The 26,796-nt window shown below is 40.2% G+C and overlaps 1 protein-coding gene across 6 annotated transcripts in view; it reads left to right on the top strand.

Annotated features, from left to right (window-relative positions):
* Positions 1-26,796, top strand: part of LOC149822499 (dual specificity protein kinase YAK1 homolog) — a 58,076-nt gene that overhangs the window by 5,181 nt on the left and 26,099 nt on the right. For 3 of the 6 annotated variants that reach the window (XM_089981583.1, XM_089981582.1, XM_089981579.1), the window contains exons 2-14: positions 16,725-16,924; positions 17,231-17,384; positions 17,467-17,576; positions 17,655-17,724; positions 19,464-19,546; positions 19,636-19,714; positions 19,833-19,873; positions 20,826-20,948; positions 22,903-23,053; positions 23,139-23,253; positions 23,414-23,496; positions 23,589-24,191; positions 24,598-25,234. In XM_089981583.1, the coding sequence (XP_089837709.1) occupies positions 16,725-16,924; positions 17,231-17,384; positions 17,467-17,576; positions 17,655-17,724; positions 19,464-19,546; positions 19,636-19,714; positions 19,833-19,873; positions 20,826-20,948; positions 22,903-23,053; positions 23,139-23,253; positions 23,414-23,496; positions 23,589-23,684 (1,305 nt within the window). In that variant the 3' untranslated portion in view covers positions 23,685-24,191; positions 24,598-25,234. The remainder of the gene's footprint in view (positions 1-16,724; positions 16,925-17,230; positions 17,385-17,466; positions 17,577-17,654; positions 17,725-19,463; positions 19,547-19,635; positions 19,715-19,832; positions 19,874-20,825; positions 20,949-22,902; positions 23,054-23,138; positions 23,254-23,413; positions 23,497-23,588; positions 24,192-24,597; positions 25,235-26,796) is intronic. The other 3 variants (XM_089981581.1, XM_089981580.1, XM_089981584.1) reach the window with 3 other exon arrangements.

Here is a 26,796-nt window from a genome sequence, read left to right as displayed (position 1 = left end):
GTGCGCAGGCCTGGCACCGACCCACGCAGCAGGGGCTGTAGGCCAGACACGACCTGCAGGGCCCGAGTGTGACGCAGGGTCAGGCAGCAGTCGCGCTATCGTCAGCCCGGGCCGGGGTTGGCCTATCGACCCTCCCAACGCCCGTGCGTGGGAGCTCGGTCGCAGCCCACTCGCGAGCAAGGGGGATTGATCCCTTGTGGATCGGACCTGAATCCACAGGGTCCGGTCAGGAACCAATACTAATAGGGTCCAGACCCGGCTACCGAGGACCACCCTTTGGGTCCCCGGGAGCGGATCCGGGTCTAGCAGCCCCATACCCAGCCTACCCAGTTGGGTTCGGTTCGCGGTTCGCTTCGAATCCGACCCAACCCGCTACTTTTGAACCTCAAAATGGATCCCATATTGACCCAAACCCATATCAGACCCGGACGGAGCTCCAGTTTGAATTTGAATGGGGTCAAAATCAGACCCATCTTGTTATGGATCAAGGATCGAGCTCGAACCAGACCTCTTTACACCACAACTTGATCCATGATCCTACCTATCCCATTCTAGGTTCGACGAGTAGTTTTGGACTTGACCCGATCCAGATCCAATCAGGTGAATCATCCCAATACTACCCAAACCAGACCCAATACTGATGCAGCGAGAGAACCACAACCTTAGCTTTGATGAATATCGACGTGAGGGGCATTGGTGCAGTGAAGGAATCAGTGTCGTCCCGTTAACAGGTTGTCGTTGGCTGCTCCTTTTAATGCACAGTTGTGCATCATATAATAATGCAGAAACAACGTGAAGCAAAGAAAGGCTCGATTTCACGTAATGGGTACCGGTGTTGACGCACTTTCGGTGCAGCGAAAGGGGTCAACGCTGAGACACTAATGAGGCTGACGTTGATGCTACTCGGTCAGCACACAACCCACGTTAATGGGTGTCGACGTGATGCAATGAGGAGATCAGATTGCACGTGACGCAATGAAGGTTGCTGGTAACGATGCATGTTGGTGCTGAAGAGATGAGATTCACGACTGCTGCAGTCGTGCAGTATGCTGCGAATGCTAACAAAAAAACCACCGTTGGCTGAACCGTGGTTGGCTTTATTTCAATAACAGTTCAATATAACATGGAAAGGAAACAGTGCCTAACAGAGATTAAACAGAATGACTGAAAAGGGATAAAGAAATAAACAAGCAATAAAGACTACTGCAAAACTGAAGTGACAGAGAAGAAATCAAAAATAAAGAAAAAAACCCTGCAGGAAGGCAATAGTAAACAACTTATTATGAAACTTCAAGGTTGTCACACGCAACCCTAGGAGAGGATTTTTATAGCTGCTGGTGGATCCGGGTCTCGGGTCCAGTCTGGGACCCGGATCGTCTTTATACTGCTGTTGGGTCTGTGACGTCTGGGACATTTCGGACCTGCTCTGCATCATTCTCCCCTGGTTGGGAAGAAGTTGGCTCTGACGACTTGGTGTCTCCTCAGTAAGCATATAAATCAAACACTGAAGATAGGCAACATGTATCGATATTCCTGGACGTCTACAAATCAAAGCCTGTAGATTGGTTTTGAAGCACTAAAATACCAACGATACAAGCATGCTTACCAAAAACTGGACCACCTTCTGGAAACTTCACTATATCTGTCCCGGATGCATAGTGGCGCTGCTCACCGTCCATAGAGAAATCCCCGTTCAGGATCTTGTTCCCAAAAGCAACCCCAAACGGCTTCAAAAGATCAATTATTGCTGGAATGTTTAATGTTCCGTAAAGAGGCCTGTCATTCTCAATTGTCGAAACCATAATAATATTATTTGCTGTCAACTCCCAAACTGTTTCGACAAATGGAAGGTCTAAGTAATCAGGTCTACCAATACGCAAATTTAAGACATCCATATTTGTTGCAATGGCATAATTGAATGCATCAAGAAACCATGATGGATATGACACCATCTGCTGGATGGTCGCGCAGTCGACATCCCTGTGTAGGCCCGCCTGAATGTCATTCGGTTGCATGGCAGCTTGTCGGACGTTCGGTTGGACTGGTTCGATCGCCGTCGCACTCGGGAGGCCAACAACATTGACGCCCAATCCACCACTCGTTTTCAACGTGGACGTTGCGTGCGCCTTCCCCGACGACTCGAGGACCACAAGCCGATCTTCAAGTCCATCCATATGTTTTGACAGTTCGGCTACATCCTTGTCTAGGCATAGCAGATCTTCTTGGATCTTTGTCAACATGTCCATAATCTGCATCATCGGATTTTCGTTGTCGGTCTCCTCTCACGCCTTCCCGCTCGTAGGATCGTCCCTCGCTTCTTGCGACATGCCATTGACCAAGGAAGAGGGGCTGGGCTCTGATACCATTTTGATGCAGCGAGAGAACCGCAACCTTAGCTTTGATGAGTACCAACATGAGGGACGTTGGTGCAGTGAAGGAATCAGTGTCGTCCCGTTAACAGGCTGCCGGTGGCTGCTCCTTTCAATGCGCAGTCGTGCAACATATAATAACGCAAAAACAACGTGAAGCAATGAAAGGCTCGGTTTCACGTAATGGGTACCGGTGTTGACGCGCTTTTGGTGCAGCGAAAGGGGTCGACGCTGAGACGCTAATGGGGTTGACGTTGATGCTACTCGGTCAGCACACAACCCACGTTAATGGGTGCCGACATGATGCAGTGAGGAGATCGGGTTGCACGTAACACAACGAAGGTTGCTGGTAACGATGAACGTTGGTGCTGCAAAGATGAGATTCACAACTGATGCAGTCATGCAATATGCTACAAATGCTAACAAAAAAACCACCGTTGGCTGAACCGTGGTTGGCTTTATTTCAATAACAGTTCAATATAGCATGAAAAGGAAACAGTGCTTAACAGAGATTAAACAAAATGACTGAAAAGGGATAAAGAAATAAACAAGCAATAAAGACTGCTCCAAAACTGACGTGACAGAGAAGAAATCAAAAATAAAGAAAAAAAACTGCAGGAAGGCAATAGTAAATGACGTATTTTGAAACTTCAAAGCTGCGCACGCAACCCTAGGAGAGGGTTTTTATAGCTGTTGGTGGATCCGGGTCTCGGGTCCAGTCTGGGACCTGGATCGTCTTCATACTGCTGTTGGGTCTGTGACGTCTGGGACGTTCCGGACCTGCTTTGCATCAAATACCCTTACCAAAACCCAAACATGAACCAACCCATCCCCGATCCAGAACCCCGTATCATACCCGATCCACTATCTCTACCCTAATCCAACCCATAACCTAGACCCATGTTATCCTGTTCCTACCCACCTAGAGCCCGATACCCGGCAAGTCCGTCCACCTTTTGTAGGACCTCCTGTCATACCGGTGCCACAATGCCGGCCACAAATGGCTCTCGCCCACGGGCAAGCCAGACCGAGACAGAACCAGCAGGGACCAGTGCGACCAGAGCGCTGACCACACGTCATTGGAGTTTGTCAGCACCAGCATCCAGGTGAGTAGTACCGTGAAGAGGGTGATGAAGCAGTGTTGGATGATGACACATTTTGGAACGAGTATCCTGCAAGAATAGTGGAGACCCGTCAGCAGAGAGCGCCATAGCATCCCTCCACCTACGGGGTGAAGCTAGACCTTCCGGAGTTCGCAGGACGATTCGATGCGGAGCAGTTCTTCGACTGGGCCTATGTCGTTCAGTTTTTCTTCGACTACCACACTGTAGTTGAGCACCGTCGTGTTTCTCTAGCGTCCACCCGGTTGAGGGGCCTAGCACAAGCATGCTGGGTTGAGTTGCAGAGGTCGAGGGAGCAGCAAGGACTAGAGCGCGTGCAGACATGGGAGAAGATACAGAGGTTGATGCAGTCCAAGTTCGTGCCGTCAGATCACGTTGAGAGAGCCTACAAGGAGTACCTGATCCTGCGTCAAGGTACCTGTACCGTGGCAGAGTACACTGCTGAGTTCCATCGTCTATCCCTGTGAGTGCAGATCGAGGAGACCGCCCACCAGCAGGTCATGAGGTATATTTATGGTTTCCGTCCTGCTATTTCTGACGATTTTAATTGTATCAGAGACGATTTATTAGATCAGGCAAGTAGTTATGCCATGAATGTGGAGGAAAAGCTGAAAAGGAGGCAGGAATATAGGACCTCCCGTAGTGACCAGTCTAGTCGACCAAAGTCGAATTTCCCAACCAGGGGAGCAAGCTCCCCTAGGAAGGAAGATTCCAAGTCCACACCTAGAGTAAAGCCTAGCAAACTTGACTAAACCAGACCCGCATACCATACCAGATCCAAAGCCAAGCCTAGTGAGTCTACCATTCATTGTTTTAGGTGTCAGGAGTTAGGCCATATTACGTCCAAATGCCCCACCATGAGCAAGAACACCCATTTCGCCGAGGGTATTGTTGAGTCAGCGTCAGATAGTGAAAGCGGGGGCGAGTCATTTGTTGAAAGAGATGACGAGAGGGAAGTTGTAGAGTTTGACGACAACGTCGAAAACTTATTATCCATTCATCATGTTTTGACCGCACCCCGAGAGTCGACCCCTGCAAAATGGTTGCGGAACAACATTTTTAGAACCTGGTGACTGTGAGGGTCACACATGTGACGTTATTATCGACACTGGTGCTTGTGAGAATATGGTGTCCGAGAGTGTCGTGTCCACCTTTAACTTAAAAACGGAAAAATTGTCCCAACCTTATAAGATGGCATGGTTCAAGAAAGGAAACGAGGTCCCTATCACCCAACGTTGTCTAGTTCGGTTCTCCATGAGAGAGCATTACCACGATGGGGTGTGGTGTGATGTAGCCCCTATGAACGCATGTCACATCCTTTTGGGACGTCCCTGGCAGTTTGACCGCAAGACTATTCATGATGGACGTAGGAACACGTAATCCTTTGTTTTTAAGGGCCATAAGATAGTCCTTTTCCCCATCAAGGAGACCGATTTTCTCACAGTGGATAAGCCTGAGCGAGTTTCCCGGCTCGCAGGTCTATCCTACCGGTCTTTCTTGAGTCATTGTTGGGAGGAAGGTTATTGTTATGCCTTGGTGGCTAAGTCGTCGATGAGTACGCCTCTACCCGTTCCCGCGGACATCGCGCCCCTTATCGAGGAGTTTCTCGACATTATGCCAGACGACCTTCCAGTCGGCACGCGAGTGGTACAACATGCGATTGATTTTGTTCCAGGGTCGAGTCTCCCTAACCTCCCCGCGTATCACATGAACCCATCCGAGCATGCTGAGTTGTTGAGGCAGGTCCAGGAGTTACTGCAAAAGGGATTTATCCGCGAGAGTGTGAGCCCATGCACAGTACCCGCCCTGCCCACCCCCAAGAAAGATGGGTCCATGCGCATGTGTGTAGATAGTTGAGCGATCAATCGCATCACTGTCAAATACCGTTTTCCCATCCCTCGTTTGGACGATATGTTTGACATGTTGGCTGATGCCTTTATTTTCTCCAAAATTGATTTAAAAAGTGGGTACCACCAAATCCGTATCCGGGAGGGGGATGAGTGAAAGTCGGCATTCAAGACACGTGATGGATTGTATGAGTGGTTAGTCATGTCATTTGGGTTATCAAATGCCCCGAGTACTTTCATGAACATGATGACCCAAGTGTTGCGTCTTTGTATAAGGAAGTTTGTCATTGTTTACTTTGATGATATTTTAATTTATAGTTCATCTTTGTCTGATCATTTGAGTCATCTGCGTCAAGTCTTAGAGATTTTAAGGAGGGAAAAATTGTATGTCAATGCCAAAAAGTGTGAGTTTATGACGTCAAGTGTCGTGTTCTTAGGTTCTATTGTGTCGTCTGATGGAGTTAAGGTAGATCCTGCGAAAGTTCGTGCGATCGTAGATTGTCCTACCCCAAAGACTATAGGAGAGATTCGTAGTTTTCACTGGTTAGCCACTTTTTATCGACGTTTTGTGAGAATCTTTAGCACTCTCATGGCCCTCGTCACAGAGTGCCTAAAGGGTACTAGTTTCCATTGGACGCCTACTGCGGGAAAGGCCTTTACGCTCATCAAAGAGAAAATGACTAGTGCCCCTATCTTAGCCCTTCTTGATTTTAGCGCAGTCTTTGAGGTTGAGTGTGATGCCTCTAAAGTGGGAATTTGTGCAATCTTGAGTCAGAACCGCAGACCCATTGCTTTCTTTAGTGAAAAAATGACTCAAGCCAGGTGCCAGTACTCCACTTATGATGTTGAGTTTTATGCCGTGGTACAAGCCCTTCGTTATTGGAGGCATTATCTTATTTATAAGGAGTTTGTCTTGTACACGGATCATGAGGTATTGAAGTATCTGAATAGTCAAAAGAAGTTGAGTGCTCGTCATGCCAAGTGGGTCAGTTTCTTGCAAGAATACACCTTCACGATTCACCATCAATCTGGTACTCTGAACAAGGTAGCTGACGCTCTTAGCAGGAAGAACAACCTTTTGATGACTATGTCAGTGCAGGTCATTGGGTTCGAGCTGTGCAAGGAGTTGTACCCGACGGATCCTGATTTCCAGCAGGTCTGGGAAGGGTGCATCTCCTCTGATAGCACAGTTGACCCACGTTTTAATATACATAACGGTTACCTTTTTTGAGGTAATAAGTTATGTGTGCTTGCATTCTCTCTTAGACTCCAGTTGATTTTCGAATTACATGAAGGGAGACTAGCTGGGCATTTTGGACATGATAAGACGTTCGCTCTGTTAGATGAACGCTATTTTTGGTTCAAAATGCGCAAAGATGTCAAGTTTGTCCAAAGTTGTCGAGTGTGTCAAGTGTCCAAGGGTTGACGCCAGAACAGTGGTTTGTATACTCCTTTACCCATCCCTGAACGGCCATGGGAACATGTGTTCGTGGATTTTATTGTAGGTCTTCCCAAAACCCCGCATCGTTTTGATTCCATTTTAGTTGTGGTTGACCGATTTTCCAAGATGGCTATCTTTGTCCCGTGTAAGCGAACTATCGACGCCTCGTTAGTAGCTTCATACTACTTCAAGGACGTGGCCCGCTTTCATGGATTGCCCCACACGATCACTCGTGATACGCGCTTTATGAGTCATTTCTGGAAATCGTTATGGGCCTTATTGAAAACCAAGCTCTAGTTCAGTAGTGCGTACCACACACAAACCGATGGCCAAACCGAAGTTGTGAATCGCACCCTAGGGAACTTGCTATGGAGTCTAGTGGGGGAAAATGTCAAAACTTGGGACCTAGTATTGCCTCAAGCCGAGTTCGCATATAACAGCTCCATCAACCGGTCCACAGGCAAGTCTCATTTTCAAGTGATTTATGGTCGGTCACCCACCCATGTAGTAGACCTAGCACCTGTATCATGTCTCCCAGATCCAGCCCCAGACGCATTTGATGCCATTGAGTATATGCGTGATATCCACCGACAGGTCCGAGCCAAACTTGTTGAAAGCTATGAAGCCTACAAGGCTTTAGTAGACTAGGGTCGTCGTGATGTCCAGTTTCAAGTCGGTCAGCTAGTCTGGGTTTACCTGCGTCCTGAGCGTTTTCCAGTTGGTACTTATGGCAAGTTGAGCCCTAAGAAATATGACCCTTTTAAGATCCTTCAACCATTGGGTCCGAATGCCTACCTCCTTGAACTGCCTCAGGATTGACACATTTCGCCTATCTTCAATGTGTCTGATCTATATGCTTATTGTGGAGACAACAAGTCGTCAGAGCCGACTTCTTCCCAACCAGGGGAGAATGATGCAGAGCAGGATCGACCCAGATCCATACAGCCTGCCCCAGGCAGGGAACCGAATTTGCGCGAGGGGATTGAAGATCAAACCCATGCAGGGGATCCGACCCAGATCGTGGTACCATGGCGCAGGGATGAGGCACCCCTGCATACCTACTCCAGACGAGCCCGGGCCCGAGCGTCTCAAGTCCAGCCTCAACGAGAAGGCGACCCGGATCACGACTCGGATCCAGGGCTGGATCCGAGACCCGGGTCCACTCACAACCTTTAAAAACCCTTTCCTAGGGTTACGTGAGGGAGATCATTGAAGATTGCAGCAGCCTTCCTTCAACAGTTTTTGCCTTTTGATATTCTTTTATTCCTTATTTTGTTTGGCTTGGTTTTCATTCACGTCCTTTTATTTCTTCCTTTCCAACTGTTTCATCATTTGTTTAGTTGACGTTCCATTGAAATAAAACAAAACAAAACAGCACCCACATTTTTTGGTGGCTTTTCCTCTTATTACCGCACATCGCACGATCGTGAGGGTCGTGCCAAGCAGGTGCTTCGCAGCTGACCCTCCCCACTGCATCACTGTCCAAGTACTTGTATTGCATTGTCAACATGGGTATGTTAGCATTCTAGAAGTACCCATCTTATGCAGCCATAACATAGCCCAGCACAAATTTTCAAAGAAAGTGAAAAAAATGATTTGATCCTAAAGAGGCAAAAAAACATATAACAAAAAGCTATATATATATATATATATCTACATATATATTTATATTTATATGATATCAACAATACGGAAACCATAATTCATAGTCCTACAACAATTTTTTGTTTGAAAGAACATAGTCCTACAACAATTAAGAACATGTTTCATAGGGATATGCACACAATTTCAAGAAAGTGACAAACTAAACCATATATAAAATTATAACTAAAAATAAAGCACAACTTGAACAACTAGGTTACAGAGTGTGATAAGTTACACATACCATTGAATAACAAAGAAAAAGAAGTCTTTAGTCTCTATTATTATGAGCTTTCAGAAATCATGATGATAACTAACATGCATTCATATGTGCATACTTACATACATGCATACATGTGTGTGTAACGACCCCAACTCATCCCCTTTGAAAATGCAGAATTTTTTTTTCTAAGAGTTGCGGAAAACTTCCCAGAGACCTGGGGTCCTTACAGTTCCAATTTCAGTTGGATAACTACACACCACAAACAAACTTACATTTATTATTCATAACCAACCAACTGAACTTTTTTATTCATTAATCAATAAGAGTCTCATATTCAATGTTAAAAGTGAAATAACAACTTGCAGAAAATATAAAGAACTAAAAGAAAATAACAGTAGAGCCACTATGTCCGTAAGTGAAGCAATCTGAAGCAAATGTGACCCTCGTGTCTCTTCAGAGCGAGTCAGTTTCACTGATCACCTGTATCTGGGAAAAACCAATAAAAGAAGAGGGTCAGAAATCCGAAGAATTCTGCGTACAGGTTTCTCTAATGAATCAAATAAGAAAAAGAACATAAATAAGATCCATATAATATTTTGAGGAATACAGTTGTAATCAATTTATAAGACAATTAACCATTCATACAGAATTAAACTAAACATTAAGCATGAGGGAACACGAAATAAGTAACATTGATCACAATTTAATCAATAGGGCAATTAAATGCAAAAGAGATCAACATCATGCAATGATCAACATAAACAACCAAGTGAATAGGTAAACATGCATAGCAAGAATATGCATGATTTATGTGCGATGCATGGACCCTTATTATCTTTCATTTAAGATCCCCTCTTTCCATATGCATGACCTATTAAATGCACACAATCCTTAAGTTACTATTTTTAACTTATCATTGCCCGCGGATACACCAAACGGGTACAATCCCCGAGGTCAAGTAGGGTTTCCGGGGTAACTTCACACACAATTTGTATTTTATTACCGGGTTCCAAACTTAGCCCTCGACCGATATCAGGAAATAACACCATCCATCGGAACCTTGGAAAACAACATCCAAAATCGGGGACACCAGGGAAAACAACATCCACTGGAGCCACTTTCTTGGTATACCAAACAACAACAGTTGTGTCAAAACACACCACCCTCAGGAATAGTGGCGGACTCTCCCTAAAACCGTGGTCAGGAGAAGAACCTCAATATCGGGTTCAGGGGCAACAACGCACACGGAGTTTTTGTATCCTCACGGTTTTCCCCAAACCGCAACATCCAAGATTCCCACGCCAAAGCAGGGACATCAAGGAGAAAGTGAATTACACTGTTCTTTATTCTCTTTTATCTGGTTATTAATTCATCTCTCTTACATTTGCAAATTTACATGCAGAATTAATAATATAAGCTTGCACATCAGCATGCTAAGCTTTTCACGGGTCCACAGCTCGTGACAACATAGAACAGTGCGGTAAAACAATAATATCACATTTGATTTGTTGCAATGTATCAAAATAACTAAAACAGAGAACAACTGGTTCTCGAGGCTCACCCAACCCCTAATGATCCAATTTGATCATTACTACATTCATAAGCAAAAATCATAAAGAGTATGCCATTTATGCATTCTTTTCACATGCTTTTCAATGCGCATTATGTATGCAAGTTGTGTATGAAGCAAAAATTTCATAGCATACGCATAAATTCACACACCCACGTTATATGCATGTTTTCATGACATGCACATACTCATGTCAAATGCAAGAGTTCATTCATGAATCGATCAAATTAAAACATACGAACAACCATGCCATTTTGACCCTGCAAAAGCATCTAAATTCCATATGGGTCTATGCACAAGTACACTCTCTTACAACAATAATTTAGAACAAGCATTCACTTCCCATGTTTCGCGATGCATATTTGTGTATGCAAACTTTTGAGTTATGAACTCTAAGCTTCATATGCATGTGATCACATAATCATGCCAATTAAATGCCTCTATTCATGAATCTTCTCAAATAACCAAGTGAACCATGATGCAATGTACACACATGCATAAGATGCAGCCTTGTGATATTAATTTAATTCAACATATTATGTCAAGTAAATGCATCTGAACAATAATCCATTCTTTAGCCTGTAGATGGCTGGTTTAATACAAGAAAGCAAATTCTGGAATTTGCATGCTAAGTGGGTCTTTTGTTTCAGATTCGATCCAACGCAAGGACTATTCCTATTAGACAATTTCCTCCGTAACAGTGCAGCCTGCCATACCCATTACAACAAAAGCAATATGTTAACTGCACCCAACCCAAAATGAAGACACACCGAGCCCAAAAATCATTGTCCAGCCGACATGTAATCAGCTGGGGCTAAGGCCGAAAATGCCCAGCCTAATGCACTCGGCTGAGGCTCCACAACCACCAGGCTCAGCCCCTATTAGCTTCAGGTTTAATTAAATGTCTAAAATGAATAAGCTTTAACAGTTTCTAAACTAAAAAACAAAATTTCAATACATTATTTAGTTAACCAAGACATATCAGAGTTTAAAATGGATGAAATCTCGATTCGTTCTAACAAATCAGGTTCAAATAACTGATTCAGATTGCTATAATAAATTTGGAGTAAACTTTATTAAACCCCCCCAAAATTCCCCGTCAGTATATATAGCCATAACCAAAAGTTCGAAATCAATTTAATTACATGCTTTGAAATACACCCAGTTAATGAAATCTGGAAATTTAGGAAACACCACATGTATATTAAAATTTTGAACAACTGCCTCAGCCACAACTGGGTCTAGCACACCGCCAGACCCACCCAGCCGACCCAGTTGGCTGGGTCTAGTACACAGCCCAGCCGACTTCATACCTGGGCCCTATTCATAAAAATTTATTAACTCTGTTTTTTTTTTCTATTATTGCTGACAGCATACCAAAATCCCAAAAATTTGCAGAACAGCAGCTATGCTTGCATAACTCAAACATACTTAGGTTTATAAAGTTCATAACTTACGTTCGCCCATGTTTTTGGCTTTATTTCCAGATTTACAAGCATTAATAATCCCTAATATGGGTTTTTCATAAGGATCAGAACTACTAGCCTGCACATACATAAGAAAGTCAATTTATTTTTATTTTTATGGATCAAACCTTCTGTTTTAATGTAAAAACACCACTACACGATTATTATTCCGCAATAGCATAAAAAAAATGAATACACATGGATTTCATCCATGGATCCTAGAATAAATGCTTGGATTTACTCACCCACATGCTTCCACCCTAAAATACTTCATGGAAATCGAATCCATGTTCGTTTTCCTCACTTAACCCAAAAGAAAAACCCGTACCTTTTTAAGTTTTTCCGGCGATCTTTCTGGCGATTGAAGGCTGCAGTCGCGTGGGTAGGGCCGGTTGGGGTTGCTCCTTGCTGCTGCCGTGACAGGGAGCTCGCTGGAGGTCGACGATGGTGGGTGTGGGTTGCTGTAGCTCGCCGGCGACCTTCTACCCTCCGGCGCACGCACACAGACAGAAAGAGAGAGGGACGAGTGAAAAGGGCCCCCTCTCCACTCCCTTTTATTGGCCAAGTCACCCCCCCCCCCTCCATGCCGAGATGGGGGGAGATCGGTTACGCCCTGCGTAACCCCCCCCCCCCCCCTGCCCCTTTCTTGATCGTGATCGGGGTTAGGGTTCGCCTGCTAACAATATCGGGCAACCCTTATCGGGTTGCCTTAATAAAACCCAACCTTCCCCCCTTTTAATCGAGAGGGTCGGGTCCGGGTCTGCGACCTGCGGCTCGAAATCCAAACCCTACCGCAACTTTGGACCCTTGCCTCCCATTTGGTATGGATCCACAGATTGGATCCACATGGATCCAATTGTGGATCCCCTAAAATTACTCATATAATATATATTTTTATATATATTTAATTTTGTATATGAATATATAGGGTATTTTACCTATATCCATATGGATCCTATATGGGTATTGGATCCGAAATGTGGATCCCAAGCCCATATATACATTAAATACGTAGTTATCTCTTGAATAATTCGCCTAATTAAAATTTTTGCACTTATGTAAGTGCATATATGTTTTACGAGATAAATATATATATAAAGACCCCTTTATGGGTCCCGGATCCGCGACTTGGATCCCAGGCCCAAATCACATAAGTTTTAAAAAAAATCGTGGTTATTACAGTGTGTGTGTGTGTGTGTGTTGCTGTCTACTGTGCTACAATCTAGTTGGAAGACTTAGGTGCAAGTTGTATCCACTCAATCTAACCCCATAGATGTGTTCAACATGTTTGTTTGGTAGGAATCACACTCTGGATCCTCTTTTCTAACTTAAAAATATGATTTTTTGAGACATGAGATCTTGGTATATTGTTGCCCATTGATTTGTGAAGCCCTTTGAAAATGAGCTTGCATGTTGCAAAACCATGATCCAAACCCTGTTTTCTACAAAAGAAACTATGTAGATCACATCTATAAGGTTAGATATAAAAAAAAAGGTGGAGAAAACGTAAGAAAAAGATGGTGTTTTGTATGTACAATCGTCTGTAGCAGTCTATATATATATATATTTAATTTGATACTAGAAATTTTCCAAGTTTTTTTTGAGAAGGAAAAGTTTTATTATTATAATACTGTTCAGTATACATAATGTTTAGTCGTATCGCAGCAGGAGTCATTTAGTCGGATCGCAAAAAGGAGTCACCCAGCCTGATAAGAAGATTATTCAGATTATAACAGAATGGACGCCCAGCCAATTAAAGTTAGTTCCTGTCCAGTGGGCAACCGTACACAAGAAAACATCTGCTCTTATTATCCTCTGAATGACCTCCACCTTCTAAAGCAGTCCCTAAAGGATGTGATTGTTCCTCTCTTTCTCAACAGCCACTATGCAGTGAGAACCCAACACTTCCACAAAAGCTTCGGTCTTGTCCATGGTTGTTAGTCGAGGAAGAGGAAGCAGGAAGCGATACGGGAAGCGAAAGCGGAAAGCGTGGTACTTTCACAAGTTTAGGAAGCGAGAAGCGTGGTACTTTCAAAATTTTAGGAAGCGAGAAGCGTGGGACGATTTAAAAGCGAATCAAGAATCGTCTCGGAAACGACCTAGGAATCGAACCGGAAGCAACCTAGGAAGTGAGGGGAAGCGAAAAAAAATAAAATAAAAATAAAAATAAAAATCTAAATATAAAAAAAATGAAAAAAAGGGGAAGCGAGGGGGAAGTGCGCTTCCCAAAAAAAATTGGCGCTTCCCAGCGTGTTTCGGAAGCGCGACGTTTCGCGCTTCCGAAATGCACTTCGGGGAAGCGCGCTTCCCCACTAGGCTAGGCACTTCTGGTAACTCTGGTCTTGTCCTCCTATTTTCTGGGCCCTTGAGAAAATGTTCAAGTTAAACTTAAAGAGCTAAAACATTTATGGGTGAAAGATAACTAATGTCTATCTTGATTCAGTCTTATATAAAACAAATTGAATGATTCTCTCTTTCCAAAAAGCCCACCATGCAATGAGAAACCAACACCTCCACAAAAAGTTCCTCCAGTTTGCCGGATCTAGGAGAAAATGTTCAAGTTAAACATAAAAAAACTAAAATGTTTACGGTTGAAAGATAACTAATTTCTATATGGATGATAAAACAAATTAAAGGTCCTTCAGGAAGAAGATTTCGAATTTATAATCTAGCACCCAGTTGTGCTGCTTCTGCATTAATGCCTTAAGATGTGCTGAGTGAATAATTCAAATGTGGGAGTACTCACACCAAACTTATCCCACCATGTGTTTACAACATAACATAATATATTTTAGATAACTAAAGCTAAACACATTATGCAGTTGCAAAATATAAGCAATAGATATATAGTTACATGATATCACACAATTGGATTGCGTATTTCCTTCCAAGATCATGATACTGTGAACTTATCCCACCACGTGTTTATGTCGCAACATAATGCATTTTAGATAACTAAAGCTAAACACGTTATGCAGGTGGAAAATATATGCAACAGATGTATATGGATTGTGTATTTCCTTCCAAGATCATGACACTGTGATTGTATTTTGCAGCTCTAAGTGAGCCCCATACATTGTTGGATTTGGATTTGGAAATTGATTTATACTAAACTAGCCTCTTTTAGCATTGTTGACTCGAAAGAAATTGGGGCAGAACCAACTGTGGAGATCTGAAAGATATGATGGGATCCATTACTGCTTAATCACATTTCAGGCTGGTCCATATGAGCCCTTCTTGCCCTTACATTGGAAAGAATTTGCACTTAAATGACATACATGTCCAACAAGAAAATAGATGAGCACATTTATTATCTTGTTCGCTTATTTACATTGAAGCCATGGCAAAATAAGTGTAAAGCTCAGCTCCTATTGTTGTTCTAGGCATAGTATTTCAATCTCAGTGCTATGTTGGTGAGGCTGTTTCTTGAGATATTATAGGTTTTTCTAAAAATCTTGGGAAAATTTTGCTATACAAGTGTATTAAACAAAAATGAAAGGGTAATGTTTGCTACCCTCGTGGGTCCCCCTAGTGAAAAAATGTAATATTTTTATTTCAGTATTTTTGCATATCTGTCCCTCCAGATGTGATCTACATATTAAGTTTAGTAGAAACTGACCCTTGGATCATGTTTTTCTGCCGTATATATCAGATTTTTATGAGGGTTGAAGAATCAACGGCTTACAATGTACTAAATTTTCAAACCTCAAAAAAAAAAACACAATTTTAAGTAAAAAAACTATGATCCAAGGGTTGATTCCTACTATTTTGATCGTGCCGAACACATCCATGAGGTCAGATTTGCTCAAATCAACCTCATCCCATGAGTTCCAACTTGGGGGCTCCTTACCCACGATGGTTGCAATTACTATCATATATATATATATATATATATATATATATAGAGAGAGAGAGAGAGAGAGAGAGAGAGAGAGAGAGAGCGAGAGAGAGATGCAAACATGTTAAATGGGTTTTTCAGTTTTCCCGGTGTTTTTTTTCATGATTCTGTCCCTTTAGATGTGTTTGGAATGGTTGATTTATTAGGAATTGACACTCGGATCATGTGTTTTTGATGAAAAAATAATATTTGGAGCCTCAAAAATTTACAAAGGTTTCAGACCGTTATTTTTTCGAACCTTATAAAGACCCACCCATGTGTTGGAATGGAACTCTCCGAGAGATGATCCCTATAAAATCAAGTACATAGATCACATCTATGTGGACACAATTAAAAAATAAAATCTTGAAAACCTCATTTCTCATGTTTGCATCACTGTATATATATATATATATATATATATATATATATATATATATATATAGAGAGAGAGAGAGAGAGAGAGAGAGAGAGAGCTGCTGACCACTTTTCTAGCTAGCCGCCGTGCTAAGCAGACTTTCAAAGGCGTTTTCTATGTTTTCCTTAAATCTAACCATACAGATGAGTTTTACATGCTTGATTTTATAGGAATCGGCTCTTGGATCATCCGATTCTGATATGCAGGTAGGTTTTTGTAAGGTTTAAAAAATCGACGATCTAAGATTTTCCTAAATATTTAAGGCTTAAAAGATCATGTTTTTCATCGAAAAAAAAAAACATGATCCAAGTATCATTTTCTAGTAAATCAACCGTGCCGAACACATCTGTACTGTCAGATTTAAGGAATACACGGGAAAAACTATTTGAAAGCCTGGTTAGCACGGTGGTTAGCTAGAAAAGTGGTTAGCTGCTACCACCTTATATATATATATATATATGTGTGTGTGTGTGTGTGTGTGTGTGTGTGTGTGTGTGTGTGTGTGTGTGTGAACCTTTTAAAATGTGATGTTTTGAAAACATCGATGATGGTGAGTATGGTTGCCTTTTCCTCAAAGAAAGTTGCATTAAATTTTTGTATGCCAAAATGTTAGGTTCTAGTACTATCTCCTTAATGAGTTATCTCTTCCCATTTTGATTTTTACTTTCCTTCAGCTCAATAGTTTTAGTTTTTCTTCTTCATACTAAGTTATCTAAATGATCTACTAATTGTTTTTTTTTTATGTGTGTAGCTGGTGGCGAGGTTAACAAAAGACCTAGTTGAGACATATCAAATATGTAACCCCGAGTTCAAGTATTCTGAATCTGTTTATCAGAAGCAGTTCCTTACAAATCCATCTGCACCTGTCCTGAATGATGGCTTTGATAATGAAAATTCAGATCTTATCTTGAGTGTAAATATGGTGCTGGTCAACTCCATAAACAAGCAAAGGTTTGGATCTTTACCCTTCCTAATCTTAATGTGCACATTTGGGACAAAGGGATTTTTCTTTAGCTCAATGTTTTTCTACTTTCATCTTTTTCCATGTCCTATCATTTTACTTCTATTTTACTGAATTTCTGTTTTGGTCATCTCAATAAAATAAAGACGCAATAAGGCATTGTATTTGAAATTCACCACACAATTGGCATAATATTTGTTTCTGGTTTAAAAATGATCAAAATAGACATAAAACCTTTTTTCTGGAACTTTATGTTGAAGTAATTGATTGCTTGATATTGTGTTGCTATGCATTAGGTATGTGGTCAAAGACATGCTTGGCCAAGGGGCTTTCGGGCAAGTGGTGAAATGCTTGCATTTAGAGTGTAATAGACTTGTTGCTGTTAAGATAATAAAGAACCAACCTGCATACTATCATCAAGCACTTATTGAAGTGTCTATTCTGAATGCAGTATGAGCCTTCTTTGCCTTGAACCCTAAGGTTATTTGCAAAAGTTTGTATTTCATTAGCTGAACTCTACACTGTGATGCAGCTGAATCAGAAGTTTGATCCTGAGGATAAACATCATATTGTACGCATGCTTCATCATTTCTTGTTTCACAACCATCTATGCATTTCGTTTGAATTGCTTGGCGTTAATTTGTAAGTTTTTCATTTCCTTTTGCTTATCCATCTATGCTGCTCAAAATTTCTCTGGTTGTGGACTAACCATGCTTACAGGTTTGAACTTATCAGGTTAAACCAATTCAAAGGGTTGTCTACTAACCTTATCCGTGTATTCTCCAAACAGGTGGCTTCCCATTGTCTTGTCTTCCGTCCTGAAATGCAAATAGCTTATTTTGTGCTGCTATTTAAGCCAGTGTTCTGCTTCCTATCACTTCTTGAAAGATTTTGCGTTAGTATGATGCAATATTTTACATCATGCCAGCTTTTAATCCATTAGTTCCACCATTGGTAACATACTTCTTGCTGCAGGACATGATAACCGGGGTTTGGATGTAGATTCTAGAATCTAGATTCTATATTATATTTATATATGATTTACTTGTTGTTTATTTAGATGATAGTAGAGTAATGAAGAATAACTTGGATATTGCTTTTCATCAATAATAAATCTAATGATGTGGTAAGCATTACAAAATAGATAGATATGTCTAAAAAGAATGGAAAGCATATAGCCTCTAGTTTGTATAGACAGGCTTCATTTGATTCTCATATTACACCACCAAAAATTGTTAACTACCAAATCCATGTCATATGGCATTTTGTTAATTTATAATCTCTATATCAAGTTACTCCCACTCTTACCTCCCGTTGATAAGCTATAGCTATGATTAACTGAAATTCATAGATCTGATATCAAACTGCTAAAGATGTAACATGAGGAAGATGCACTTTTCAGTTAGAACTGAAATACCTGCTGCTCCTCACAAGTTATGAATAGAAAAAACCTTGTTATCAACAATATGAAAATGAAATCTATTAACAAGTGAAGGAGCTGAATTAATATAACCATGTAATCAATAGTTGCTTGCCAAATGAGCAAGGTAAAGTTCGATAATTGGATGTGGACTTAATTTGACATGTCCTTGAATGTAATGATAGTATCCGAAGTTGGACTGATCAGATAGATTCCAACATATGTTTTGATGTTTCCATCATGGATTTTTTGGCAATGCCTCTTTCAAGGGCATTCTGATTGGAAAATTTGTCATTAAAAGTATAGAAAGTTAAAAGTTAAAACAAACCCTCTTCTTTTCTTCAATAAGCACTGAATAGGAATGATCAAAAGAAGTGCTTTCCATTCCTTCAACTAACCTTTTCCCAGAGGATTTTAAGATGACTTAAGGTGAAATGAAGGAATACTCTGGTGTTTAGGGGCCAATTGATTGCTTAGACGGAGTTTTTCCTTGGAGAAATTTGTGCAGGAGACAAATTTGTCCATTATTTTTTGTCTAACTTTTGATGTGTTTGATGTAGATCAACAAAATTTATTTTTTAAGAATACATGGAGATAAATGAAGACTTTTTTCTCCAGAAAAAGTGGTTTTTGGATAAATTTACCTGGACAAGTTTTCTCCATTTTTGCTGAGTTTTGGAAAAACTATCAAGTCCACCTATTTTTGGGGAAACTTTCTCTGTTTGACAAGTTTCCCAATGTAATTAAAATATTGTGCATAGGAATGCTGAGAACCTTAGAGAAGGGAAAGGGGTTGCGTAGTTTTTGCATTTTAGTAGTAAATAAAATATATGATCCTATTTCTCTAAAGAAACCTAGAAAAATGGTTGCAAAATCAAAAGGCTGTGAACTCTTAAGTTTTTCATAGAAAAGATCAAAGTGTACAACACATATCATACATATTCATTTTATGATTGAGCATTTCCATTTTTTTTCTTTATAGCATTAATTAGGCCACTTTGTTAACCATGATATGTTTTACAAAATTATTGCCTTTGTCCTACTTCATTATTTACTAGTATCCTGTCAAAATAATCTCCTTATGGCATACTCTGGTTTTCTTTTTTTAGATGTTAGATGCATTGGTTTTTCTGAAACATGCTAGTATCATACACTGTGATTTGAAGCCGGAAAATATTCTTATTTGTTGGAGGTGAGCTACTAATAATGAATTGGATATTTTGTTGTTGAGATTTCCTTTGTTTTTGTAGTCTTTAAGTGGTTGCATCTTCAATTGTGTAGTTTCCAATCAGCAGAAATCAAGATAATTGACTTTGGATCTGCCTGCATGGAGAAACGAACTGTCTATTCTTACATTCAGGTCAGTGCTTTTGTGTATCCATACTCCATAGGTTGAATTGCTTGCTGTCTCCATCATGTTATTGTGGGTTAGTAACCTGTGTTACATTTTTCATGGTCTTTTTTGTTTTATTCTGCAGAGTCGTCATTACAGATCTCCAGAAGTTCTACTTGGCTATCCGTATCCTTGCCGTTAAGATTTATAACATCTTGGTGCAATCCATTTTGAGTTAGAGAATATAAGCTACTTTCTATCTGCACCTAGTGGGCACTTGGCAGTTTAACATACTTCCCTATCGTGACCTCCTATCTTTTATGATATTTTCCATTTGTTACTAAAAGGGTACTGACTTGGACCCATCAGCTGGCCCTTCATCCTGATAGGGTTGGATATGGGCTCGAGATGTGGACCCATTTAAGTTTTGGACTAGGTTCAGTTCAGGTAGTCCCCATCTGAAACCAACTTGCCTTAGCACCCAACAAGTGAAAGCTGAAGTTGATAGGCTTTATGTGATTTCCTCTCTGGTTTATTCTGGCTTGATCTTGGATGGGCATCAGAGTCAGGCTTGCTTTTGTAGGCCTGCTTGAGAAGCAGTTAGTCATCCGTCAGCCCTTATAGTGATCCTTTGATGTTTGAATTTGCTATCACTCAGGGACTTGACCTTGAGAACCTATTTTTGGTGGAAAAGGTAACGGTCGGAAGGGGGAAAACCTGAATGTACCTTTATCCTGATGGGTGGCCATACAATTTCTTTCTAAGAATTAAAGGCCCTAAGAACATTAGTTTGGTTGGTTAGCCCAAGGTTGGATCTAGTGTGTCCAGGCCCAAACTTGATGCTCTATGGGTTATCGAGTTCCTACGACGTATGCGATACACAATTGAGACAGTAGCCTTAACAATAGAGAGAGCCGAAGAGCTTGCTAGGCACCTGGCCTAATCATTAATAAGATGGAAGAAGAGGCAAATTTCTATTCTTGGACAGAGTCAGTATGTTTTCATATGAGCAATCTAAGGAGACTTATATTGTGTTGGAAAATTCTGGGCTGGATACTGATTTTATTTTGTTTCAAGGCAACTGAATTTCACATGTGAATCTTAGTTGGGTTTCATGTTCTGCTTGACTATTTCTCAGTTATACCACGGCTATTGATATGTGGTCCATTGGTTGTATAATAGCTGAGCTGTTTCTAGGGATTCCTTTATTTCCTGGTGCGTCAGAATTCGATCTTATTCATCGGATGAGCGAAACACTTGGGTAAGCATTCTATTACATCACCAAGTATGCGTATGTGTAGAATATCCAAACTCTTAATGTGATTGTTGTCATCAATTCTCTGGAGTAATGATGTCGACTGTGAGAATCTTGTATCATAAGTATGGAAAGTGCAGCTAAACCTGTTCCTTGATAGTTATTCTCTGGTCATATCTAGTGCAATCTGTGTTTGGAGCTTCTTAATTTTCATAATCGTGTCCATAAATGCATCCCAAGTCATTAAGAAATTGTTATTCAGACTTCTTAATTTTCATAACTATGTTCATAAATGCCATCCCAAATCATTAACAATTGTTATTCTGCAGATTGCATAAAAGATTTCATTAACAACGAATCTTTCTGTTGTTTTGTCCCTAGAATTGATGGTTTCTCTTGTTCAGTATGGATATAGATTGAAAGTTCAAAGATGAACTCTCAAACTTATGCTCATTCTTGAAACTTTCATCATGTTTTTATCATCGCAGAGTGCACTTTGTCACATCCCAGAATCTCTTTTTCTGATTCTCCCTGATTAAACATGACACACTCATCAGTTTTGTGAATAAGCAAACTTTAAGATTTTGGTTGCGCAGCAGCTTTCTTGGCTGGGGTTGAATGGGCATTTGAGCAACCTAGCAGGATCTTTCAAAGTTTTGCGACTTGCACTTCTCATTTGGCTCATCTGGTTTACAAGGGAGGAATAGCTCCATATTTATAACACACAAAGAGGGCGACTAGAGGGAGTCGTTGGGCTCCCAACGGCTCTAAATACAGCCGTTGGGAGTCCAACGACTCTCTGGTACTCTTTGCTTTTTGACTTTGGTCAAAAAGTAAAGAGTCCAAAACAGTCCAAAAAATAAACTAAAAAAACTATCCTAACTAGTTTCTAACTAGAATACATAACTAAAGTAAAAAGAACTAAAAGAAATGATATTACATTAAGATATTACATTTTTTAACAAAAGTCTCATGTGGTATTTGCATTGGTCATAACTCAACAAATGGTGCAATACTTTGACTAGGTCAAATGGTTGTTATGAAACTTTCTTATCCTTGTCTGTCTCATTCAAGGATATCACATTATAACAAGCTGATTAGGTGTTCCCTTGATGCTTGCCAAGTAATTCGAGTAGGATCTTTATCCTTCTTGGAGCTAAACAACTCCAGAAAATTCAGTTGGGTGGCAGTAGTAACTTTGTCATATCTCAGAATGTCCTCTCGGCATGTGAATTGAATCCATTGAATAGTACCTTGATCATTTGAAATACTTTTATCGTAGGTGGAATCAAGCAAACACTTTGTCTTCCCTTTGCCATTGCTCTTTGATTTTGTAATAAACTGAGGTATTGTGAGACTTTACTTGATCTGTCAATGTGCACATCAATCTCAAGTGATTAACATGTGGAAGAATCACAATGTTCCAAGTGTCTCAATTTGAAAGCACGCTTGGACTTACAGTATGAAAAAGTTAAATAAAAGAAGAAGGGCAAGAAGATAACAGACAGATGCTAGGTGCAACTTGAAGTATACTCCAATAGAGGCAGTGATTGATAAATCCTAACATTATTTTTCCATTTTTTTGTCGGTTATGATCTCATTTTCTGTTAGTAACATGTAAAGGCTTTTGGAAATGACAACGCCTGCTACAAATTGGTCAACGATATCCTATGTCCTCTTTGCTATGGCTTTAAAGATGCCTATATTGCAGTTTTACACTCTTTTGCTGAACCCATTTCACTTGCAAATTTTATTCTTCATTTCAGACATTCCTTTGACCATGTAAGTGAATGCTTTACTTGCATTGTGTGTTTCTTATGTCCCATACAAAAATAAGGTTGTGCTTTATTGTGGACTTAAGTTAGAGCCATATATCTTGTAAGATGTTCGTCCAATTTCAGCTATTTAGCTAGGCATACTTACTGCTTTTAATTTGTCCTTTTCTTATTCTACTGTGTAGTGGACAGCCCCCAGATTATATGTTAAGAGATGCTAAAAAAGCAAGTAAGTTCTTCAAGCACGTTGGTAGCATCCACTGCTTGGATGATGATGAATCTGGCAATGGAAACCAAAGTGCTTATCAATTCTTAACGGAAGGAGAGTATGAAGTGGTAACATATATCTTATTGTATCATTTATGGATTACACTTTGCTTATTTGCCTTGTTCTTTACATTCTGCTTATGTTTTCTTTCAGAGAGAATCGCGAAAACCTGTCATTGGAAAGCGCTATTTCAAATATGTGAAGCTTGAGGATATTGTTTCAAATTATCCTCATAGGAAGAACCTTTCTGAGGAAGAAATATGTAAAGGTAATCTGAGATTTGTATTAGAGTATAAAGAGCACATGGTGCTAATTTGCAACTAAAGTTGATTCTTTTGATTTTCACTGAAAAAGTTTCAGATATTTGAGTAGGATGATGTTCAATTTATTTCAGATCTTAGATAATGATTCTCCTTCATGTACTACAGAAAATCGAACTCGGTTAGTGCTGATTGATTTCTTGAGAGGTCTCATTCACTTTGATCCAGTGAAACGATGGACTCCATCTCAGGTTTTCTGCTTTATGCATTTTCCTTGAAATGTGATGGGTGCTTTGTGAAGATTGATTGATATGTTTTTCTCCCCTGATTTCTCTCTTTTCAGGCTATGCTCCATCCATTTATTACTGATGAACCATTCATACACCCATATGAGCCTGCTCCAGAAACACCTTTTGTCATGTGTGCCTCTCTATCATGAGTTATACCCTATGGCTGCTAAATTTCGTCTATTTTTCTGATAATACATGGTCCTCCTGCTTAAGTCATTGCCTTCGTAAAGGTCTTCTTTGTTGGCTGGACAATCAATGCCAACATTTGCCTCATGACTTTTGACTGACAAACAACTAAGCCGGACATGAACACATTCTGTGTACTGTTGACTTGCTGAATGAAGGATATGAATCTGCTTCTGGTTCATGTGGGTAAAATGGACATTTTTTTCCTGACATGCCTTGATGACATAGAGATTTATGCTTATAATTGATATATGGCGAAAACATATTGATGGAATAGTAGAAGTTGACCACAACATCTTGCCAAAAGAAGATCCATGTACATTTTTATTCGTTTGATGGTGGAGTTGGTCAATTTTTGCCATATAATAATCACTGATGCTCTTCATCTGTTTCAGCCTGTTTGTCAGCCTCTGACACTTAATCATAGTCCTCGATCAGGGAATTGGTGTGTTGCTGGCCTCTTTCCTCAGGTTGGTTTTGTTGATAATTTGATTTCTTTGTCAGTATCCATCCCTACAATACTTGTTGGCTGGACACTTTTCTGAGGGAAGAAAAAATCACTAATTTTTGAGATTTCCATTTTGTTTTGTCTAATCCTAAAAGGCTATATCATTATCTGTAATCTGTAGCTGTCAATCTTGAAGGATAATGTCATTACAGGTTGAAAGAGGTCCCAAACATGAATAAGCCCATCTCACCACAGAATAGATTCTTCATGCAAGTGGGTCCCTTTTCATATGTGAGTAGCTGTGGTAGCATTGGCAGCTATTGCAGCTATAATGATGTTACTGGTCTTGTAGGCAGATTGAAAAGCATGCATTTATTGGTTTTAATTCTTATTATTCTAATATGGGAACATCTGTATTAAACATCCAGGCACAGGAAGGGGTTGCAATCCTTGGAACTAGTCCTGATGTTTGGCGGAGAGTGCCTCACCGTTCTCATGGAAATGGCTTAGATATTAGTCCATCCTGTGGAAATTTCAGGTTAATATTCCTGGGAGTTGGTCCTTCGCAGCTGACTCCTTCAAGCACCCAAATTCCAATATCAGCTGGCTCTCCTGGGACGTATTGCTTCTTGAGCAAGAGGTGGTGTTCAATGGATCACCTTTGGGAAAAGCAGCTTACAGTTTGTCAATACAACATGAGAAGAAGTTTAGGTCAACATGGATTGATGCCCATGGCATCTCAAGTATAAACACCATCTCATCAATATCTGGGGCATTGCAGTGATAGGGTCACCTGTAATCACATTGAATACAAACCTCGGGGAGCATAAAGGCTCTCCCTATAGTGTGCAATGTGCATTTATCTTGCAGTCCTCTATGCTGGACCTATCAAAGGACAGGGAGTGACCCTCTTAATGCATCCACTTCTTCCATTCATCAAACTTCTTCATTTTCTTCTGCACCTAATTCACATGGTGTTTTCACTCCTTTCATGGAGTCGGCCTCTGATAAACTAGAGTGCAGTTCATCAATACCTGATCCAGGAGTCTGGGTTCCCAATTGCAGGTGTGTATCTATATGTTCATGTGATCAATAAGCTAATAATGTGATTGGATCCTTTACCAGGTCACAGTTAAATGTTATCAAATCCATGTCCTTATTCTGCCTGAGCAAAATAGTAAATAGAATCATGTTTCTTCCTTGCAAATAATTATTTTTTATGCTTCTTTGAAAAATGGTCTGGTTTCGATAGTGCGGATAATCTTTATTTCTTCTAAGGAAGCATATTTATTTTCCCCTTTTTGGACAATCAAGTGAATAGTATCGAACATTTGGCAATATATTTTTGCAGATTCATATTAGTATATTTTTTTCATTTGCAGTCTGTTGTTCTTTTAAAGGCTATTCTCTTGGACTCTTAGGCCAATATACTTTGCTCTGATGTTCACACTGTTAAAATATATATATATATACTTCTCTTTTCTTTATTGTACATCAAAAAACCCGTTAGGGGTATTTTGGTAATTTTCTTGTACCATTTTGTTTTTAGGTTTTTCTTTTATTTCTTTTTTCTTTTTTTTCTTTTTATTTAAATATGTAATAGGACCACATGGGGCCCCTCCCATCTAGTCGTTGGGGCCCCAACAACGGTCATTAATGTGACCGTTGGGGCTCCCAACGACTAGAAGGGAGGGGCCCCATGTGGTCCCTCTCTCACTCTTCTTTTTCTCTATAAAATAGAGGGCTCTCCCTCTTGTAAAGGATGGCTTTTTAAGCGCTTATTCAATAAATTTCATATATTTTTTGTGTTGCCTCTTTAAAGGCTTCTTGTGTTGTCCCTTAGTGGACTATTTCTATATTTCCCATTGTGGGTTTGTGCTTGTCCATTCATTGGACCGTGTGAATGCATTAAGCATTCTTGTTATACCTTTCTGCCTACTTTTTTATACACACAACATAATGAAATGTAATGAAGTGGAATTACAAGAACAAAGTGCAAAAGCACATACAAGTCCAATAGTGGACAATACATGCACCAAAGTGCATAAGCACAAGTCCAGTAAGAGACGATACAAAAAGACAACAATGGGCAACACAAGCCAGTAAAAGAATAAGAGATTCATTGATAATATGTTTGGAAAAGCATTGCAAGAATAAGGGGGAGATAACCCCTATTTATACACAAAAAAGGAGAGGGAGCGACCTTGGGGATCTCTCAATTGGACTGGTTGGTCTGAAAGACCATAGAGCCCCTCAAGGAACTCCCTAATTACAAAAAGTAAAAAATATAAAAAGAAAATAATAAAGAAGAAAAATATTGTTTTCAATAAACAATATTTATTACATGTAAAAAGACAGAAATGCCCCTATAGGCATTTAACTATTACAAGACCAAAAAATTAATATAAAAATAGTGAAAATCAACAATAATGACAATCCATCTCAACGTGTTTTGTTCGTTCATGGAAGATGTGGTTGCTTGCAATATAAATTGCACTCTTATTATCGCAGCACTTCTTCGAAGGTTTTGAGATTATTATCCCCATATCTCTGAGAAGGTTTTTTAGCCATAAAAGCTCTATAGTTGTCGTAGCCATCACACGATATTCAACTTCTGTTGAAGATAG

This window comes from Nuphar pumila, chromosome 11 (assembly GCF_984573655.1).
Source record: "Nuphar pumila chromosome 11, dmNupPumi1.hap1.1, whole genome shotgun sequence".
NCBI classification, from domain to species: Eukaryota; Viridiplantae; Streptophyta; class Magnoliopsida; order Nymphaeales; family Nymphaeaceae; genus Nuphar; species Nuphar pumila.
The sequence above is the reverse complement of the archived record's forward strand: the minus strand, read 5'-3'. Positions and strand labels throughout refer to the sequence as shown.